Below are 19794 nucleotides of genomic sequence, written 5' to 3'. Positions count from 1 at the left end.
CACTACTGTTTCTTATCAGCTAGCAAGCTATGAGAAATTGCACAATTGATTTATTCAAGACCCTAAATTTAAAGAAGCGGAAACAACCAAGATTCGTAGTCTCGGTATCGGACCCCGTACCGGTGCTATACTAGCACTATGTCGATACAGTATGGTATGGGATCTTTTCACTCAGTATCCTACCCATACCGGATACCGGTACTGAACAAGTATGGTATGGTACACTCTGTACTATCCGGTTTGGGCCGGTACGGTGAACCATAGAAACAATTGCTAATTTATTGATTATAAGCAAAATAAGAAATGAACTTTTAGAATTTAAGTTAGATTATAATATTTAAATCAAACATCCAGGAAAAGCACAAAACATCAGCACGCACGCCATTTCCCGCACCTGATAAAGAATTATTTCTGTCCAATGCTCAAAATTAGTAGGATATGGCAGGCAATCCCACTAAAGAATCTCCAGGTCCAGGCTGCTTTCAATATGGCTTCATAATAATTTCGCTCCCCTCATAACCATCATATTTCCATAGTTTATACTGCCTCTTTATACTCATGAAATAGTTTTGTCAAAATTGTATCATCAACTATATACTACCTTTCTCAAGTCCCTGTATACCTGTATACCATAACAACCGGAGGAGTAGGAATTTAAAAATTACTAACATATACATGTTTTACCATATAACTTTAATCTTTTGATCTTTTAAAGCAAGTTAAATTTAGCTAGTTGTTGTTTCTTTCCCTTAGTTTTCTTTATTTTTCTTCATGTATGATTTCTAACATCCTTTCCTCTAAGATTATAAATGCCAATTACTTAGGATAGTGACACTTCTACAAGCATCCAATAGACCAGTACATACAGCCATTCTTTTTACACTATGAGCTTTCCTTTTCACATTCACACTCATGCAACATCTCCACTTCTGGAAGGATCTATTTAGGAACATGTCACATACAGACACATGTACATAGAGATATACATACATATTCATACACATATATACATGCATGTGTATGTATGTGTGTATGTAGACTTGGAGGTGGACCACAAACCATGGTCCTTAATCATATATTAAGAGAGCTAAGAGAGAATTTATAGATGTTAATTATGGTTGACAATGAGGCCTTGGATACAACATATGGGGAAGAATGACTAGAAAAGACAGGAAAACATATAAGTGCAGGCACAGAGATGTTAAAACACACCATAATGTTCATAATTTTCATAGTCTACTAATAAAGTAATAGAATTAATGTACTTTTAATCAAATGGGATGCTAGAACAGGGAGAAATTATAATAACCAGTCATCAATTTTAGAAAGTCATTTGTCAATATCCTTGCAAAGTTACAATGAAGATAATTAATAAATATGGGAGCAACCTAGTGAATAAGAATAAAGAAGATTCTCTCTTCCAGAAGAAGAGTAACATCTGTCTTGTAGAACCATCAAAACACAGCACTAAGGAGAAATCAGAAACAACAAAAAGTTACCTTAACAAGTGGAGGTGCATTTAGAGGAGTCCCATCAGTTCCTCGGCAAAGAACACTTGCAAGGTCAAAGCGGAATCCATCCACATGGTATTCTTTAACCCTTAGCATGGCACAAGATATAGACACAATCAATATAGATAAAAAGAAAAAAAAATGCATTTAGTATATACTTCATCGTACAGTTCATTATGAAAATATGACTGCAGAAATATAGTTTTTGACTGACTTCTAATTAACAGCAGCAAGCATAATACTGTAAAGCATGGTGATATTTGGGAGTTCCAGAATATTTGGTTCAGAGTTCGGATGCACAAGTAAATCAAACATTCATAACAGCCTGATTTTTCCGCTAGCGCTTCGCCTCAATAAGTAAATATATATGCTCTCATACAGCCACACCAGCTGACAAATATGCCATATGAGCAAAGGGCAAAGTTTTGAAAAGACATATTTGAAGCAAGGAAATAAATCTTGAGGAGTGGTAATGTATCAGCAGGCAGCTGGTATGGTATGATCCTCAACAAAGGGGCAGTACACATTGACACAACTCGGTAGAGCTTAAACAATCAAGAAAAAAATTACCCAGCGATATGGGGTCATTACAAGGTCAATATGCCTGAATGCACATGATACAATGTGATATAGGCCAGGTTCAGCCAACACTAGTGCATAGCATAGCAGCCCCTAGCCCCCTACCATTGTCTCATGGCAGCTATGGTATGTACTGGCTGCGGCGTCCCGGTGGCCGGCCGGACCGGTACGGTGCCGGTCCGGACCGGTACGGTGCCGGTCCGGACCGGTACGGTGCCGGTCCGGACCGGTACCGTACCGGTCCGGACCACTTTCTTTCCCATCAAAAAAAAAAAAGAAACCACAGCGAGGCGCTGTGGTTCCCCCCCCCCCCAAAAAAAAAAACACCGTACCGGTGCGAACCGGCCGGTTCGCACCGGTACGAGGCCGGTACCAAGCGGTACCGGCCGGTTCACAGAAGAAAACCGGAAATACCGGTTTTCATCTGTGTCCGGTACCGGTCAGGGACCGGACCGGTATGTGTACGGGCCGGTACGGCATTCCTTGGTTTATACTTTATACCTTGTAATACAATTACTAAGAATGAAGGTCAGGTACTCACATAACATTTTACAATTCTTAAGAAATTGGGATCATGGAGAGCTGGGAGCAAGATGAAAGCATTATCCCCGATCTTTTTTTTTTTTTCTCCTTGTATACCATAACTAACTTTACACGCACAAAAATGAAGTGAATTTCTAGCATCGTTAATGCTACAAAAAGGAAGAAGAAACAGTATACTGGGCACTCAGGAAAGACTTTATCATATGCACTAGTATCAAATAGTGGTATCTGACAAAATCTGTCAAATCCTTAGATTAGTCCAACTAGGGCCTATGTTTTGTATATGCTTTGCTTCCACATTTTTTGGTAGATTTAAATTGGCAAGAATGCCAAGTACATGGAGTGATGATTTTTTGAATTTTATCATAATAAAATATAAGATCAACTACTTCCATAAAGCTAAGTGGCACGTAATTGAAGCATGTGTGGAAAGCACATTCAAGTGCAGGAGCAACGATCAAGAGCTCATGAGAAATTTAGGATGCAGAAATCCGAGTTAAAAAAGAATCCTTAATTTAATGAATACACTAAATAAATTAATGCATAGTTTTATTTCCAAAGAATGAGGTTACGGATAGGATTTAAATATTTGTACCTAAATGGCCTTTTTTAACTTACAGGCCTGAGACTAACTGTGCTTCACTAACTCATGCTAGTCCATTTTTCAATGTTTTCAGCCAAAACTTGATAACACAACTACAATCCCTTAGTTCAAAGCACCTTGAAGCATCTTTCTTCAACTATATATGTATGTTTTAAAAGCAAGGTCAGTTGTGCTGAACCATACTGACCAATACCAACTGTACTATACCATATTGATAAGGTGCCAATATGGTACCGAGCAAGGTTTGCCATCTCAATACCGAATCTCGTACCGGTGTCATCGTGTTATAGGGTCGGTACATCCGGTTCGGCATACCAAGTATCGGTGCGCCCTCCATACCATGTATCGATACAGTCCGTTCGCACTGGTACCGACCAGTATGGCAAACCTTCGTCCTGAGGTTTGGTTCGGTATATGAGTCCAATAGCTCCAAACAAAGCAAAACTGCCTCGTACTATCTAAAACCAACCAAAATAGGGGTGCATACCATACCATACCAACCTATATTGCCTGGTTTCAAGCAGTACAAATGTACAATGATAAAAAGTGAGAACAAAATTCAGAAGCTGTCTAAAGAATTCCATTCATTCATTCAAACAAATCATCTACAGCGCCTTTTCATTCAACCTTAATAAACCCTTTTGTAGAATTTACATGACTAGTTTTCCAAGTAAACTAGGATTCTTGATAGGCAAATAACAAATCCCCAAAATATTTTCTAAGAAAATTCGGAAGAGCATATAAGCATACATGGAAGGATGCCCAAAACAACCAAAAAAGCAAATCCTAATGATTTTATAACTGGTCCAACCAACATATAACTAATATAAGACTCTTTTATACCAATCTTACTTAAAATGGAACTTTAAAACAAATCCTAAAATTACCAACATAAAAGTTCCGAAAATACAAAAAAAATGACCACTCATGGTCTGCCGTACCGGTCCGTACCGGCCGGTACGGACCCGTACGTACCGGTCCGGCCTGGGACCGGTACCGGATCAGCATGGAATCCGGTACCGGTGGTTTATTGTTGGAGAACCGGTACGTGACCGGTACGTGACCGGTACGGGACCGGTTCGGACCAGTACGGGACCGGTTCGTACCGGTATGGAACTGATTCGTACTGGTCCGGGCCGCCACCGGTACGCCTATCGGTACCGGTGCGGCGGATCTTGCCTACACTTCTTTTGTTCATCATCATAATGAAAAGGATAACAATAATCAAATTTTACAAATTAGTTATCATTTTGACATATACTATATTTTTAGGACTTTAGACTTATTGTTCCAATAGTTTCATATTTAAACAATCGAACAAATAATGTTTTGAAGTTTGAACATGAGAATTCCAAAAGTCATGCTCAAAATGTACCTATATTATCGTCAATATAAAATATGATATTATAAATGTAAATAAAATTTAAGCTTTAGGCAAAACAAAATCTTTGTCAGAAAAAATAACTTTTCCTATGAATCTCAACAAAGTTTTATGTCACAGTGCTTCCAAATGTGTTAAAACTCACAATTTCACAAACTTCAGCAACTGTTAAAGAATGAAGAAACTCATAAATGAAAATAAACAACATGCATTCACTAAATTCTCGATCAGATTGCACGCTGAATCTGAAACTTTTGTTTTCAATTAGAGTTCTAGAAAAAACTGACAACTATGGTCAAATCTAATATCTTGATGACAAAATATTCAGTTCAACAACAGACTAAGATTCTCCATTGCTAAAATTCTAAAGTTTGGTGATCTATAATTGGCATTAGATCAAGTGGATGGCTGAAACAATTTCATCAAGATTTAAGCATTAACAACATAGAATCAATTTGAAGCAAAGCTAACAGGCAAATATTACTGAAAGAAGAAAACTGCACCACTGAAATCAGTAAAGGTTGTAGAGACGATGTAAGCGCAAAACAAGATAGAACAGCTGAATTACAATTTTTTTTAATATTACATACCAAAAACTGAACAATAATGAGAGTAATTGATAGAATGAAGCAAAACAGAGCATCTTCAAATGTCTAAGGTTTGCGCAACTTATACTGAATTGAACAGAAAAACAAAACAATTAACAAACAACTTAACTAATCACCAAAAAAAAAAAAAACCCGCTAACAGTATTTCTGTAAACCAAATGCCAGTCCTTTGATAAAACAAAAAGAAAAATATATGCACAAAATTCATTTTGCAAATACAAATAAATAAATATTAAGAAAGAGTGTGAAATTTGATTTACAATTTGATCCACCGGGTAATGTTCCAGTATCAACAGTTTGCAGTGCACTCAATTTAACTCAATGGTAAATAGAGACTGAAGATGCTTTTGACCAAACAAAATGAACATATTGCGTTTCCAGCTGATACAGAAAAGATGAAAAGTGAAAACACAATTTAAATAAACACTAGACAGTACCAATGTCTCAAACTGTCCAGTATAAGTTCCATGACAACAGGATGGTTGCAGTTAAATGTGTTTCCTGGAGACCACAAAATATAAAATCACAATGATGAACTTATCAAATAACAAAAAGTTGTTCGATACAGGACAGACTACAGAGAATCCCCAATACAAAAATAGAGTATACAACAGTGCTTGCTGTGAACTCATTTTATGTATGGAAAATTAAAGACCAAGGATAGTCTAGCATCACATACCATATTTACCTCATACAGTTTCATAAAAGCAATATACGAAAAACAAATTTACTATTTAACATAGTAATAAATAGTAAAGTGGCACTACAGCAAATTTAATCATCACTCAAGTGAAGAAACTTGAGAGCTAGAAAAGAAAAATCTCTTATGTGGATGGCCGGGCTTGTTATTTCCACACAATCATGGCCATTTTAACTCTATTTCTACACAATTATATCAACTGAATTGTTAGCATGTCCTATTGCATTAATGTCCAAAAATGGATGCAAGGGGACCTAACCTAGAAAGTAGAAACCTGTCTAAATTTCACCATCCAGTGATTTCAGCTGAGAAAATGATGCAAAATAACAACATAGATATATACTATTGCAAGAGCCAAAGTAGAATTTTAAGGTCTTCTAATGGTCTGTCCAGCCAGCAGTATTTTTGTCAAATTGGTGCCATGCTTGAAGTAATTAAGTCCCTGTAACAAAGATGAGTTGCTAGTGCCATTTTCATTCTCTTTAGATAATTGTCATTAGTTTTAAGATAGTATATCAGTTTTAGAGTGCAAAACTATTAATAACAATGAGTATATTATATGAAAAATAACAACAAGAGCATATTAGATGAAAACATGTATGGAAAACTAGAAAATAGCAAATTTATATAGGTATGGATGAGTGAATGACAGAAGCAAGGTACGCGGTACCGACTGTACCGATGTACCAGTGGGCATCGGTACCGGTACGGTACTGAACCAAACCGAACCGAACCGGTACTGTACCAATGGGGCTAAAAGCCAAAAAAATTTTAGAGCCGATACGGACTGGTCGGTTCGATTCGGTACGGGCCGATCGGTACGGTTCGGTACCGAAATATGTAGTTGTACCGTACCGGTAGGGTCCGGTACCGACCCGTACCGACCGGTATGGCAGACTATGGACGGAAGATTGGGATTAAATTGGTGATGATAACCCGATCACCAAGTTTCAACTGTCATATTATGAAATTTGAGAATCAACTGCTATTCTGAAATTTGCGAATCAAGTGTTTTAAAATAAAAGCAATGATCCAGCTGTAGGTGTTTTTCATTAATACCTCCACTCTTATAACACACTTTCAGATATGGTGCTGCAGCATACGCAAGTGATTCCATGTGCTGAGCATTTCTACACAATCGGCTCATCTAGAAAAAGGAACTGTTATTTTTTCTGAATTATGATCCCTCCAGCAACCAAGTACTTACAAATAAAGCCATCACACTTTTCCTTCAGTCAATGAATGCATATGTTGCCAGCTAGTACTTCAAGTAGATCATACCATTAAGTGAAACATACACAGACAAATCAGTTGATATATAGCATATGTGCATGTAAAATTAAATTTTCCTACAAGAGGCAAAACATCTTGCCTACTAGTTAAAGCTATGATCGATATATTTGATTTAAAAGGATTAAGCTTGAATGGTCTACGGAGCAATCTAGAAGGGTTGTAATAAGACATTCTGGAAAAGCCTGTTGTGTGCCTTCGCCCAGAAGGGTCTTTCCACTTTGAAGCCATATCAAGCATAAATTTTAAGATTGTTATGCTATTTAATAAAAAAATTTCCCCCTCTCTTCGTATCACTATTATCATTGTTAGCTAGACTATACAGAGAGCAAGCTGATATCATCTAATAAAATTATATACATTTATAACATTACAAACAGCAGGTTTTGAAGTAATTCTGGAAAAGTTATATCTTAAAAAAATGAAATAAGTATTCTTGGAAAAAGAGTAATTAAAAACTGATGGACAATTTACCACAGCCTGAGAAATTGAGTAGTTCAGCATTGTTTTGGAGATCCATCATGTAATAAACCTAAAAGCACAAAGAAAAGAAAACCTAATTCAACAAAATAACATAGATAACATATGTACTGGCATATACTTATGTATTGCATATAGATGTTCCACAAACATTTGCGTTCCTGCATACATGTTATACATGCACCTCAAAGTCATATTGTATGTACCAACCTACTAAATTTATGTGTATGGTTCATGTTTACTATTGAGGTACTTAATAAGAAAAGTGGAGAACACAGCCAGTTATATAGTCTGTTCATCCCAAGGAATGCGCAACCATCCGGTTCGGGACGGTTCCACCCGTTCCGAACCATACCGGTGGCCTACCGGTATGGTTCGGGCTTTGAAACCGGTTCGGGACCGGAGCCGGAGATGACAGAGAAAGAGAGAGCGAGCGGGGGAGGGAGGGAGGAAGGAGCGCCGCAGGGAGGCGGTGGAGGCTGCGGAAAAAAATTTGAAAATTTTTAAGTGAGTCGGCGAATCATTTGCTGACTTCACTTAAGAATTTTGAAATTAAAAAAATTGAAAATTTTTCAGTGAAGTCGACAAATGATTTGCCGACTTCACTTAAAAATTTTCAAATTTTTTCCGTGGCCTCCATCGCGCCCCTACGGCCTCCGCCGGCTCCCCACAATGCTCCTTCTCCCTCCCTCCCCCGCTCACTCTCTCTTTCTGTGAGACCCTGAAACTGGGCCCGGTCCATTGACCGGCCCAGCCCCAAAGATTTCGGCCTCACGTGCGTCGCACGTGAGGGCGCATGAGGAGGGGGGAGCCATCCCGAAGAAGCCAGCTCCCCTGTTTTTAGGGCTCCATCCTCCTCTCGTTGAAGCCATTTGACGAGGAGCCGCAAACCCTGAATCCCCTCTAGTTTGGAGCTTCTTCTTCCTCGTTTTGCCGCCCGAGAGAGAGGGAGGGGGGGAGAGAGAGAGAGAGAGAGCTGAGAAGCCACGGCACGAACGACCCTTTTCCTCCTCCGTTTGCCGCCGGAAAGAAGCCGCCGGATCTTCGCCGGGGCTAAGGTAAGGTTCCTAGCTTCACCTCTTTGTTATACCAATTGAAAAAAAGAAAGAAAGAAAGAAAGAAAGAAAGAAGAAGAGAGGGAAGAAGGAGAAGGCCGACCATCGCGGGCTCTTCTTCTTCTCCTGTGCACATGCCTCCTCCGCAGGAAGAAGGAGACGGCCGGCCGCCGCGGGTGCCGCCGGCCTCGACTTGGCCTCTCCCGAGCTCGCCGACCTCCCTTCGTGGGAGAAGAAAGAAGAAGAAAGAAAGAGGGGGGGAGGAGAAGAAGTCGGGAGAAGAGAAGGAAGAAGAAAGAAAAGGGGGGAAAGAAAAGAAGTCAGGAGAAGGTTCTGGAGAAAAGAGAAGAAAAGAAAAGAAAAAGAAAAGGAAAGGAAAGAAAAGAAAAGAGAAGAAAAAGAAAAGAAAAAGAAAAGAAAAGAAAAAGAAAAGAAAAGAAAAGAAAGAAAAAGAAATAAAGAAAGAAAGAAATAATAAATAATAATAATAATAATAAAATAAAGAGAGGAGGATGGTTTACAAGTATGAACCCGAATCGGAACCCCAACTCAGGGTGCTAGACACTTCTGTATGGTCGGCCCTGGAAGGATGTTAAGATTTAAGTTTTATATATATATTATGATGAATTTTAAAAGAAAAATATGATTTTTGAATATTAGGTTCTGCGAGAAATTTGTGAGATTAATTGGATTTGTTGTGGATCGCATCAATGTAAGTAATGAACTGCCTTTTCTAGACTCTTCATTTATATAATATTATTTTTGCATCGAATAAATTGTTAATGAATTTATATGTGATTTATGAATTTTACGAGATGATGATTTGAATGAAAAAATAGATATTTGAATTGAAATAATATTTTTTGGACTATTGCTATATTTACTGTTCTTGCATCGTATATGCATATTTAGATCGTACTATGATATATCTATTATGTTATAAAAAGAATTTTGATGTGCATCAGATTTGGAACTCTTAGCCTGACTATGTTCTGGATCCTGCCAATTGGAGGTTATGCATTGGCAATTCTGGCTCTACCACAGGGTATAAGTATGGTATTCTGGCCCTACCACAGGGTATAAGTGTAGTATTCTGGCCTACTCCACAGGGTATAAGTGCGGTATTCTGGCCCACTCCACGAGGTATAAGTACGGTTTCGTTTCTGGCCTAGCCATAGGGTATAAGTGTGGTCGTAGTTAAAGGCTATTGAGTTGAATGTGATTTATTTCGAATCGGATTTATGATTATGTATATGGATATTTGAAAGATACTGATTTCAGTGGATTTGTGTTTGAAAAAGAATTGATTATGTCATTATGCTGATTCATCATAATTTGTATTCATATTTTATATTATTATATGAATTGACTATTTAAGGTAATTATTACTTACTGGGATGCCTAGCTCATTATACGATTTCTTACTATTTTTACAGATCCGAAGAATTAGCTCGATCTGGGTTTTACATAATGGGAGAATGACTAGAAGAATTGAGGCACAAGTTATTTTAGAATAGAATTTATTTAAATTGATGTTTTATCTTAGACTATTGTTAGACATTGTAAGGTTTTGTTATTTAAAGAACCAAGTTTTACATGCTAGTAGTTTATTGTTCCGTTGCGTAAACTATTGCTAGGCTTGTGAGACATTGTAAGTTGTGTTAGTTACAGAAATAAAGTTTGCATAGTTAAAATATTTCCGCTACCTGATTTGATATTGTGATGAGATGCCTTGCATGCTCGTGGGGAGAGTTCCCTACAGGTGTGCGGCGGTTGGCACAGACCCCCGGCTCGCGATCTGGGACCGGGGGCGTGACACTTTCCCTTCGTCTTCTCCGGCTCTGGCTGGTGTTGTCTTGGTACGGGCCCGGTTTCGACCCGTTCCGAACCGGACCGGGCACCAACCGGTACGGCACCCAGTACCGATTCAGAAATCCTTGGTTCATTCCAAGCCTTCTCACATCTCTGCTCTCTTCTTTCCTCCTTGTCTTCTCTACGTTTTTTTTTTTTTTGCCACTTAATACATAATATGTACACATAATGACATATATTAATACTTAATATTACATCTTCCTTTTCAAGTGTTGGACTGTTGCTTCACTCACATATCTACAGTTTCGTGATTTTTTTACATACTAGGTGCATCAGGGATCTTTGTTTTGTGTTTGAATCTTCTTTAGCATTTTCAAAATTTTATCTGCATCTAGATGCACTTGGAATCTTTACTTTAGTAATTCTGTCTTATTGTAGTTCATGTGAGAGTTCCTCAACTCACAATTCATCATTTTCACCAACCTCCTACCTAATTATAACTGACCATATTTATGTTCATCGAAACCTCTGCTGCAATTGTAAAACCCATGGACTAGCTTTCACATAATGCTAAATAAATATATGCAAGAAAATCAATTTAGTGAAAATCTGAAAATCTATTAAGAGAGAACAAAGTTAGGATGGTGCACTGATTTTTTCAGTGAACAAGGAATGATGAGTGGATTACATGTAAATAATTTCCATTGTTATTGAGAACAAGACCTTTGAAATGCTATAAATATATGAAACCATCACCTTGTTATCAATACCACGAAAAGAGGTAGTATAAGGATGATCATCATCAGCTTCATTAGTGTGGTTGTAAACTACATCAAGAATGACCTGAAGTTGCAGCAATGGTTTTTAATTTAATTTCGAACAAAATTAAACAGGAAAAAACCAATCATGGATAATACATGTCAAATTTGAATAGGTAATAACATCTATCAGACCTCAATTCCAGCATTATGCAAAGATTTCACCATTTGTTTGAATTCTTGGGCTGCAGCAGCAGGACCACCACCAGAACTAGCATACCGACTCATGGGGGCAAAAAAGTTCATAGTAGAATAGCCCCATGTGTTGATCTTGTAATGGAATAGATATTTAAATCAGTAAACACAGAAATACCCTCACAAAGAAAGCAAAAAAATCTGGTAAAAGGAGGGGGGTTGGGAGATGCTAATTGTCATTGCATACAAAAAAAAGGACTGAAAATTAAATCATACCATATGATCTCTAGGATTTGGATATCTCTGAAATTCCAACTCATCGAACTCAAAAACCGGCAATAACTCCACAGCATTGATGCCAAGTTCCAATAAATGTGGGATCTATAGAGGATAATGTTGTCAGATGAAATTTCTCTAGCTTGACACTCAAGGTTCGCTGTATCGGTACCAAACCCCGTATCGGTGCCGCACTAGTATAGGCGTACCGACTGTCGGTACAATACGGTATGCGGTACGTCAAGCATACCGATACCGGTACCCATTGGTATGGATACGGTACGCCCGGTACCGACCAGTATAGCATACCATGTTGCCACTACTATATATAATAAGATATAAAACTTATGTTACAGCAACGTCGCATGCGAAAAACATATACTAAATAGGCCAAAAAACAATAAATGCAATTCGAGCGGCTTCCCTTTAAGAAATATTTATCGCAACAAATTTTGGTGAATGGTGAAACAACAAATGTAACACCTTGAGATCCTAACTTATTTAAATCCTAAGGGTGGGACATCAAACCTGATAAAAATACCATAAGTACTTGGCCTTCCCAAAAGACATTTTTTTTAACTAAATTCTTCTAAAAATGTAATATAATTGATAATTCTCAGCAAAAATTACATACGAAAGTCAAACTAAGACATTGCAGATGCCACTTCAACACTTCAATGATCATTAAATCCACTAGAGTTCTAACTAATCTCTATGAAAAATTGTATAATAAATAAAGTGAACTACAAAGCTCAGTAAGTAAAACTTCTACCATGATCAAAGAACGTGCTAGAAAGCTCAAGTGGAAAAATCATTGAGAACAATTTGTTATGAAATCTCAAAAGCCAAGTTGTCAATAAGAAAAAAAATGTCATAGAAGGGTATCCTGCAAATATCAGGCAATCCGAAAGCACCTTTAAAATAGCAAATCCACCTCTTCCAGTAGATTAATAGGGGTTGTCATTAATCGCTTTGAAAATGGTACAAAAGATAGGGTTAGCTACAAAGCTCGGCAAGTTCAGTTCTTCCATGGTCAAAAGAATTCAAGCATCCATTAGAAAAACAAATGACTTAAAGACAAAATACACAATCAAATTACCACTTAGAAAGCTCAAATAGAAATTCACTGAAATCATTTTGTAATAAAATCCCAAAAGCATAAATCTTTAACCAAGTTTCCAACAAGATATATGATGCTAAAAATGGTTCGGAACGCAAGTATCGAACAGTTGAATTAATTCCCAATGTGATAAGTTGAACACTAGTGCAAAAATCAAATGGTCAAAGCACAACTTGCAAAAAACCAAGGTCGGCTGTCTCAAACCGAACCATTTGAGGCAAGCTGACCCATGTCGGGTAGAAACCAGGTCAAGATGCAGATTTACTTCAGAACAGGCCTCAAATCAGCCTGAACCAACTGGAACCTAGAAAAAGCCCATGGTTCTGCTTGGTTCAGGGCAGTTCAAGGAGTTCGCTGCCATTATAACTCTCCCCTCCAGACCTAAGTCACCCTGGCTCCCAATCACTCTTTCCCTCTCGTGTTCGGATAGCATTAGGGTTTTGATGCCCCCCTCGGGCCACTGCCACCTCAGATGATGACCACAGGTACGTGCTTCACCCTCTCTCTCTCAATCTCTCTCTTTCCCGAAGATGATGACCTCGCGGCTTCACCCTCTCTCTTGAAGACGATGATGGCCCAGCAACTTCGCCCTCTCTCTCTTTCTTTCTCCTCTCTCATTCAGTCTCTCTCTCCCAAAGTCGAGGACCCCAGTGGGTTTGCCCCCTCTCTTTCTCCTCTCTCTCTCCTTCTCCCTCTCCCCCTCTCCCTCTCCCTACCCTTGGTTCCTGTGAGACCCTAAAACTGGGCCCGATCCATTGACCGGCCCAGCCCCAATTTCGGCCTCCCGTGCGTCGCACGTGAGGGTGCGAGATGAAGGGAGAAATCATCTCGAAGAAGCCGGGATCGTCTGGTTTTTTTAAGGCTTCTCCTCCTCCCTTTGAGACCACTGGAAGAGGAGCCGCCAGACCTCCTTCCTTAGGTGTTCTTCTTCCTCGTGCAGCCATCCGAGAGAGAGGAGGGAGCCGTTGAAGCCGGTCTCCTTTGATCCGGGTGGTTCCATTGCCGCCGGAGAGGAAAGAGCCGCCGGAGAGGAAAGAGCCGCCGGAGAGGGAGGAAGCCGCCGGACCTTCACCAGGGCTGAGGTAAGGACTCCTAACCTTTACCTCTTTGTTATACCAATTGAAAAAAAGAAAGAAAGAAAGAAAGAAAGAAAGAAGAGAGGGAAGAGGGGACTTACCCGTGTGCGGCCGCGAGCATCGCCGACGCTGCTGGTCCCCGTCGCAGGCTCTTCCTCTCTTGAGCTCTCTCTCTCCTCCATGGGAAGAAGAGAGGGTCAGTCGCCGCCCTTCCGAGCCCTCTCTTCTCCACGGGACGGAGAGAGGGCCGGCCACTGCAAGTCGCGGGTGCCGCCGGCCTCTGGCCGCCGCCCCTTCCGAGCCTCGGCATGGGGTTGCACCTCTCCCTCCATGGTCACGGGAGAAGAGGGGAAGAGAAGAGGAAGAAAACGAAAAAAAAAAGGAAGGAGAGGAAGCTTCGGGAGAAGAAGGAAAAAGAAAAAGGAAAGAAAAGAAAAGAAAAGAAAGAAAAAAAAAAGAAAAGAAAAAGAAAAGAAAAGAAAAGAAAAAAAAGAAAAGAAAGAAAGAAAGAAAATAATAATAATAATAATAATAAAATAAAGGAAGGAGGGTGGTTTACGGGTATGAACCCAAATCCGGGGTGCTAGACACTTCTGCAGGGTCGGCCATGAGAAGATGTTAAGATTTAAGTTTTATATATATATATATATATTGTGATGAATTTTAAAAAGAAAATATGATTTTTGATATTAGGTTCTGCGAGAAATTTGTGAGATTAATTGAATTTGTTGTGGATCGCGTTCGATATAAGTAATGAACTGCCTTCTATAGACTCTTCATTTATATGATATTATTTTTGCATTGAATAAATTATTAATGAATTTATATGTGGTTTATGAATTTTACGAGATGATGATTTGAATGAAAAATAGATATGTGAATTGAAATAATATTTTTTGGATATATTTACTGTTCTTACATCGTATATGCGTATTTAGATCGGATTATGATATATCTATTATGTTACAAAAGAATTTTGATGTGCATCAAATTTGGAACTCTCAGCCTGACTATGTTCTGGACCCTGCCAATTGGGGGTTATGCATTGGCAATTCTAGCCCCACCACAGGATATAAGTGTGGTATTCTGGCCCACTCCGCAGGGTATAAGTGCGGTTCTGTTTCTGGCCTAGCCACAGGGTATAAGTGTGGTCGTAGTTAAAGGCTGTTGAGATGAATGTGATTTGTTTCAAATCAGATTTATGATTATGTATATGGATATTTGAAAGATACGGATTCCAATGAATTTGTGTTTGAAAAGGATTTGACTATGTTATTATGTTGATTCATCGTAATTTGTATTTATATTTTATGTTATTATATGAATTGACTAGTTAAGGCGTTTATTACTTACTGGGCTATCTATACAATTTCTTGTTGTTTTACAGATTTCGAGAACTAACCTATCGGGATTTCAAAATAGGAGAGCGACTAGAAGATCTGAAGCACAAATTATCTTAGACTAGGATTTACTTAAATTGATGTTTTATCTTAGACTATTGTTAGAAGTGTGAGACATTGCAAGTTTTGTTAAGGAAATAAGTTTATGCATGTTAGTAGTTTACTGTTCCGCTGCATATTTAAAAACTATGAGACTTTATGACTTGAGTAAGTCATTGAAATAAGATTGCATTTTTATTTAGTTGAATTATTTTGGATTTATATAATTGAGATGTTTGGTTAAGATGCCTTGCATGCTCATAGGGAGAGTTCCCTATGGGTGTGCGGCGGTTGGCGTGGACTCCCGGCTCGCGATCTTGGGCCAGAGGCGTGACAGTTCTAGTACACCTTGGCTTAGTACAGTACATACTAGTACCACATCTAACCGAATCCTGGCTAGTACAATCCCCGATATTGATTCCACAAACATTGCAAAAAAACCGTAGGTTTCAATTATGAAACAACTTTATAACTTAAGTTGATTAAAGAATCCCAAAATATCAGAAGACTTAATCTTCATGTCTAAAACCTTGAAAATAACACAAACTTTGAGATGGCACAAAATCCACAAAACATAAGACAAAACCAAAGGTTTGAAAATTGACCGGGGTTTTATAGTTTTAAAATGTGATTTAGGTCTGAAATGAACTTACTAAAAAGAAGAACTAGCTTTTAATAGCATAGCTTGGACTTAAAAGACAAAAACGTTTAGTTAAATGGAAAAACCACAGATTTCAAAAGACCATGTACTCATGTAGTCTAGAATTTCAAACAATGAATAACTTAAAATCAATTATGAGATTTAACAAAATCAAACCTTAAATTCAAGGACATGGAGGAAGGTCATCTACCTAGTGAAAAAAGTAAAGTTGTAAGTTCTATCTAAGCAGTCAATACAAAAATCATGTACCTAGTGAAGAAAGTAGAATACAAAAAATCTTATCCAAGGTTTCCTCCATCTGTTCCTCTTTAACCTTTCTCTTCTTCTTCCCTTGCTTGCCCTCCTTGCCTCTATCCATAGGCAGATGCAGATCAGTCCAAGTAGGTAGGGCCTACTAGGTCAGTTCCACTCCAAGGCAGTTCTCTTAGGTTGCCTAGCAGGTTGGCTGCTAGGTTAAGTCAGTCTGATCTATGTCCTCAACAAGCATACTACTATGAACACAGAAACTAATACATAGACAAGCTTACTATGTACGGACTTGTAATGTCCACTCTCCTTTTGTATTTTCATTTCTATTTACATTTACATAAGGTATACATGTAAGTAAGAAAGTACCACCTCATTTATATTCAAAAAAAAAAAAAAAAAACTTAAAAAAACAGATTCCTTGAGAATAAGGAGTAAGGAGTTAATTACCCAACTTTACTTCAAATTCTAGATTTTTGGCATCAGATCAGAATAGCATCTTTGATCTATTAAAGTTAGTATACCAAATTGTTACTTAATCGGGTTAGAAAGTTTTATAAATTAGTCTCCAAAGCATGTCACATAAACTAATGCTTAACAGCAGTTAGCATTTCCACAAATTGGTTCCTTTTCATATTTTCACATGCACTCACATATATATATTTTCTAAATATAATTTGGGCCATTGAAACAAATGAGAACCGTTCTCATCAAGGTCTACCGAACCAGACCGAACTGCCCGGTTCAGATAGTGCTGAACCGATCCGGTGCGAAACCAGGTCGGTTCATCATTCATATTTGGTTTCGGTCCCTAGCAGCCAGAACCGATATTGGACCGGCCGGAACCGGTCCTTTACTGCTCGAAACCTGCCGGAATCGGCTGGTTCGGTGTCGACTCAGTGCAAACTGGCCAGTTCATACCAAGTCAACCTAGTATTGAATCGGGTTGGGTATGGGCAACCTACCACTGCCCTACCGGTTCGGTTCGGTACCGAACCGTACTGGGCACCGACCAGTACGGGTTCCGATACCAGTTTGGCGGACCTTGCTTCTCATAATACGTCTATGAGTGCCTATATGGATCTGGACAGACAATTGTAATTCATTATACAGCATTAAACAATAGAAGCACACCAAAGCTTCAGTTATTCAGATGTAAATTTGCATGCATGCTTTCTTGTGTGCTTATTGTGTATGCAATGGTTTGTCTAGGTGGGTGGGGTGGGGGGGTAGACTAAGTATTAAAATATCATGTTTGTGCTTGAGTGGCTAGCGGTTAACATAAGAGCAACAACATTGATACACAGTCTGTTGAGAGATGTACAACTAAATGTCAAATGATATTTTTGTTCAATCAGTTTTAAACTTGAACCAATTTAAATTGTTTTATACTACTTTCTGTACATATTTTGAAAAGTAAATGCAAGTATTGACAAACTTATACAAGCATAGCATCATAAATCATGCTAGAGACCTGAATAGAATTTTCCCAATCATGTGTATTGCATAGTTTCTGGTAATATATCACATGAACAAAAATTACATAACTATGTTTACATATTAACATCACAAACAGGCAAAAGATTCATGACGAAATTATGACAAAGGAAAATTCTGTAATAAAAGGATTTAAAAAATTAATATAAGTAAACAAAAAATGTTGAATATATAGTATAATTGCTCTAAAAATAAAAATGGTTGAGTATTTGATCATGATTCATGACATTGGTGGTTAATGCAGGCATGCATGCTTGTGTTATGTAAAAAGGTTCAATGTAACTCCTAAAAAGCAAAGTTAATGGCCCTTACCAGTCATTGGCTGGTATGGTACATACAGCAATATTCTTCTATATAATCCAACATGATCTGTAACCAGAATCTGCATGGTTCTGCACAGGGTTGATATAGGTGCATTGTGAGAACCCGCACAGGCATGTTTTAGTCCCACATCTATTGTGTGCTTGGGAGATCTTGGGTACTTATATAGGGCCAAGGAAACCAGATAATACCTCCGAGCTAGCCTTTATGGGTGAGGTCCTAGGCCGCTAGAAATAGTATCAAAGCCGACCTGGCCAATTGCCCACATGGACAACAGGACATTATAGCACGGCCCTTTTCCGGCTGACCATAGACCAATCGTAGTGTTTGTGATTGAATTTGATTGGATTTAGATCCTTAGCTTGGCGAGGATGCAAAGGCTTAAACAAGAAAAATGTGTGAGGGGATGTGAGGGCGTGTTCAGTCCCACATTAGTTGTATGCAGGGAGATTTTAAGTACTTATATACAGCTAAAGAATCCAAATAATATTTTCGGGCTAGCCTTTTTTGGTGAGGTTCTGGGTCATTACATGTTTACTGACCAGTATGGGCCATACAGACAGTACTTACTATCTTAAATTCTTCTAAAAATTTCAAAGAAATTCTTGACTAGACATCTATATAAATGTATTCATGTAACTCACACAATTTGTGTAGTGCATGCAAGGGATAATCATTACTATAAACAACAAGAGATATACATTTACCTTGTTGATAACACCAAGATAGCTCCCACGAGTGCCCGGATCCAGCCCACTTGATACATCAGCTGTGAATGAACGAACATTCATCTCATATATGACAAGATCTGCCTGAATAATGAACACTGAAGTTAATGAGATCTGGATGTGACAATGCATAGTTGCATATAATCAATCAAAATTGAACTAAGAACACATGTTGTTTGAATACCTCAGGTATATTTGGAATCTTATAATCAGGACCCCAATCAAAAGGCAAACTACTGAAATCAAATGTTCCAAGAAACTTCGATGTCTTGTTTGGGACATCCCCAAAAAGTTTTCGACCAGCAACTAATTTTGCATAAGGATCGAGAAGGATGATGCTGCTGTCATATCGATGCCCTTGCTCCCATCGCTGAGGACCATCAACACGATAGCCATAAAGCACACCAGAATCAGGTAAACCCTAAGTTCACATAGGGGAAGAAACATTGAATCAGAAAGGGATCTGAAGTAGGTAGGCCATAATGATAAGAATACAAGAGATCTAAGGTCATCACTTGGTTGCTTGGGTTGGGCCTACCAGCCTGTGTGAGCACATACAGGAGCCCGACCAAGTGGCCCATTTGGCCAATGGAGAGAGGGAGGGGCTGGTTTTTAAGACAAACCACCTCTTCTTAAACATACGATGTGGGACTAAAAGGTGGCTTTAAGGTTTTAAAGCTTTTCTTGGATCTGTTGTGTGGGAGAAAACAACGCATCAAGAAAATACCAAAATAAATATAAAAATAACCAAAAAAATCTAACGGTAATTTAGAACAATGTTGAAGATTTGAAATCTCGATATGATGCCAAATCTTATAGGTATCGTGCATCATATAGATGCAGGTATATATTATCTCACATATCGATGCATCATATAGATGCATCGTTCCATGAACATTATGGCAGTATACCCT

General features: G+C 38.4%; 1 protein-coding gene across 8 annotated transcripts in view; it reads right to left on the bottom strand.

The window, feature by feature from the left end:
- The window catches only part of LOC103708478 (isoamylase 3, chloroplastic), a 73897-nt gene that overhangs the window by 42486 nt on the left and 11617 nt on the right, over positions 1–19794 (bottom strand). For 7 of the 8 annotated variants that reach the window (XR_003385957.2, XR_003385959.2, XR_003385958.2 and 4 more), the window contains 8 exons: positions 19065–19301; positions 18860–18964; positions 11793–11897; positions 11517–11651; positions 11320–11406; positions 7691–7748; positions 5664–5727; positions 1500–1599 (listed from right to left, as the gene is read on the bottom strand). Coding sequence is in view for 4 of the 8 variants with exons in the window: in XM_026805180.2 (XP_026660981.2) it covers positions 1500–1599; positions 5664–5727; positions 7691–7748; positions 11320–11406; positions 11517–11651; positions 11793–11897; positions 18860–18964; positions 19065–19301 (891 nt within the window). In the remaining 4 variants the exon portion in view is untranslated. The remainder of the gene's footprint in view (positions 1–1499; positions 1600–5663; positions 5728–7690; positions 7749–11319; positions 11407–11516; positions 11652–11792; positions 11898–18859; positions 18965–19064; positions 19302–19794) is intronic. The other variant, XM_026805179.2, reaches the window with a different exon arrangement.

This window comes from Phoenix dactylifera, unplaced genomic scaffold, assembly GCF_009389715.1.
Source record: "Phoenix dactylifera cultivar Barhee BC4 unplaced genomic scaffold, palm_55x_up_171113_PBpolish2nd_filt_p 000153F, whole genome shotgun sequence".
NCBI classification, from domain to species: domain Eukaryota; kingdom Viridiplantae; phylum Streptophyta; class Magnoliopsida; order Arecales; family Arecaceae; genus Phoenix; species Phoenix dactylifera.
Note: the sequence above shows the minus strand (reverse complement) of the source record. Positions and strands in the feature narration are given on the sequence as shown.